This window comes from Camelina sativa, chromosome 13 (genome assembly GCF_030686135.1).
Source record: "Camelina sativa cultivar CO46 ecotype springtype chromosome 13, ASM3068613v1".
NCBI lineage: Eukaryota > Viridiplantae > Streptophyta > Magnoliopsida > Brassicales > Brassicaceae > Camelina > Camelina sativa.
This window is the reverse complement of record NC_141892.1, coordinates 17255965-17259019: the sequence shown is the minus strand read 5'-3', so window position 1 is coordinate 17259019 and position 3055 is coordinate 17255965. Positions and strand designations below refer to the sequence as shown.

The 3055-nt window shown below is 38.9% G+C and overlaps 1 protein-coding gene across 1 annotated transcript; it reads left to right on the top strand.

The window, feature by feature from the left end:
* The first annotated feature begins 618 nt into the window (after positions 1–618).
* Positions 619–3055, top strand: LOC147929666 (small ribosomal subunit protein bS1c). The gene is made up of 7 exons (XM_087482691.1): positions 619–1230; positions 1356–1631; positions 1710–1790; positions 1898–2179; positions 2251–2361; positions 2443–2529; positions 2786–3055. Exons 1-7 carry the CDS (start codon positions 928–930, stop codon positions 2894–2896), a joined length of 1251 nt encoding a protein of 416 aa, XP_087338817.1. The 5' UTR covers positions 619–927; the 3' UTR covers positions 2897–3055.

The following is a 3055-nucleotide window of genomic DNA, read 5'->3' as shown; positions in this document are numbered from 1 at the left end:
TTAGGAGGTTCTGTGCAAACATGCTTCCAATGTACACGATTACTATAAAAAAACTATTGGTCCTCCTAATTAACGTGTACATTGGAAGCATGTTTGCACAAAACCTCCTAAAACCTTCTGATTCCACAAATGCAAATGGTAACTCAGACAAAACAATTATCTCATTCACTTACCTCCTAAAGAGAGCTTTATCATGCTTAACTGCAACAATTGAACCACCAGTATCACCTCCCAAAACTTTTGACTACCACTCTTTTGATATGCATTATACAACTTGCATCTCACGAGATGATTCTTCATGGAGCTTGTACCATGTAACTTACTATCACAACCAATCTCTTGGTTACAATACTGAGAATAACTGAAACCTTCAACATCATTTTTCTCAAAAAAATGTTGCCAAACCTCAGCCCTATGAACATGCTTCTTCTTCTTCTATTGCTATATTAGGAGGACCAGTACATTTTGATCGTGATGTAGTTGTTCTTTTCTTTCCCATATAAAGATTTTGTTTGTCTAAATTCATCTTCTTCACCCAAAACAGTGTTTTCATCTGATACCGACATCTACAAGAACAAGACATTATAAAGCAATTAAACCATACTCAAATGCACATATCCAGACCCAATTGCACAATCTCTCAGTTTTCAAGACCAATATGTAAATGTTTGGGTTTAGACTCGAAATCTAAGGTTAGAGTTTGCCAGGTTTTCTAACGTCACGCTGTTTAGATAACTAAAAGACGGCATGTAGTTAAATCCAAATCATGCTGTTTAGATGACTAAAAGACGACACGTAGTTTCAATCCAGATCATCATCTCTAATTGTTTTTGTATCTTCCCTTATCTAAAACCCAACGATAAAACGCAGGAGCCATAGAAGAAGAAGAGATAAAAAGTTATCTCGGTGAGTGAGTGAGACTCAACAATGGCGTCTTTGGTTCAGCAATTCACGGGGTTGAGGTGTTCTCCACTCTCTTCCTCTTCTAGGTTATCGAGGAGAGCTTCCAAGAACTTTCCGCAGAACAAATCCACCTCCGTTTCTCCGACTATTGTCGCCGCTGTAGCGATGTCAAGCGGTCAAACAAAAGAGCGTCTCGAGCTGAAGAAGATGTTCGAAGATGCTTATGAACGGTGCAGAACTGCTCCTATGGAAGGTGTTGCTTTCACTGTCGATGATTTCGCAGCTGCTATTGAACAATACGACTTCAATTCCGAAATCGGCACTAGGGTTGGTCTAATCTCTTTTTCTTACTTTTTTTGTTTTTATTAAAAAAATTCGCCTTGTGTTATATATGAAAATGTTGGTTCTGTAGAATTTGCGTATCTCATTTGTGGTCAATGATGTTGTGTTAGGTAAAAGGAACAGTGTTCAAGACTGATGCAAATGGTGCATTAGTTGACATTTCTGCAAAATCATCGGCTTACTTGTCAGTAGAACAAGCGTGCATACATAGAATTAAGCATGTGGAAGAAGCCGGTATTGTCCCTGGTATGGTGGAAGAGTTTGTCATCATTGGTGAAAATGAAAGTGATGACAGTTTGCTATTGAGCTTAAGGAATATTCAATACGAACTTGCTTGGGAACGATGCAGGCAGCTTCAGGCTGAGGATGTTATTGTCAAGGCTAAGGTACGTTTGTATCCTACTTTTGCTACTCTTGTTGTTTCTTTTTTTGTTTTAATCTTAGCAATTGGATTATATGCCTAGGTTATTGGTGCCAACAAAGGTGGATTGGTCGCTCTTGTGGAAGGTCTTCGTGGATTTGTGCCATTTTCTCAGATTTCATCGGTTAGTATTGTCTCACAACTGTTAAGACAAAACACGGATTCTTTGTTGATTTTAAGACAACAAACACAACCTGATATGTTTTTTTCTACATTTTTTTGTTTGGCCAGAAAGCAGCAGCTGAAGAGCTTCTTGAAAAAGAAATACCTCTTAAGTTTGTGGAGGTTGATGAGGAACAAACAAAGCTAGTCCTCAGCAACCGTAAAGCTGTAGCAGACAGCCAGGCTCAGCTTGGAATTGGGTCTGTGGTCCTTGGAGTTGTTCAGAGCTTGAAACCATATGGTGCCTTCATTGACATTGGTGGAATAAATGGGCTTCTTCATGTCAGTCAGATCAGTCATGACCGTGTCTCAGATATCGCAACTGTTCTTCAGCCTGGTGACACATTGAAGGTCCTCTACTGATATTCTTAAGATTTTTGTTTCAGATGTTAAAACAACAGTCCCTAACTTATAATGTATAGGTTATGATATTGAGCCATGACCGTGACAGAGGAAGAGTAAGTCTCTCCACAAAGAAGCTGGAGCCAACACCTGGTGATATGATTCGCAACCCAAAACTTGTTTTTGAGAAGGTAACTCTTATTTTCATTGATATACTTTCCCGATTTTTCTCTTTTGTCTCAATCATTGCGACACTTTCCTCCTCTCCCAAGGCTGAGGAGATGGCTCAGACATTCAGACAGAGAATCGCGCAAGCAGAAGCTATGGCTCGTGCTGACATGCTTCGTTTCCAACCGGAGGTATGATTACCCACTTCTCTGATCTTGTTTATTAATTCTTACTGATTTCTTATTGCAATCAAGCTCTAAAGATTGGCGTACATGTTTAGTAACTATCTAAGATACTTTTCATTTTATCTTATCACCACAACTGAGTTATTGGATTTCGAAAATTATGCTGTTCTTTTCGATATGTTGATTTGTTTAACCGAAGATAATCATAGAAGCTTTAAGGTCGTGGAGGATAATAAATTCATGGTTTTGTGTGTTTAAGCAGAGCGGACTGACACTGAGTTCTGACGGGATACTAGGACCACTCGGATCTGAGTTACCGGATGATGGCGTGGATCTAACTGTCGACGACATCCCTTCTGCAGTTGATCTTTAGATTCTGAAGCTTTAGTGTACTTTTTGATACACAAAAACACCTCCTTGAGCTCATATGTAGTTTACTCTGACAAGTGACAAGACATTGTCCCGTGTGTATGTTTTCTTTTGTAATCGATATATTATATTCTATCACAACAACGTCAAGAAATTAGCAAAA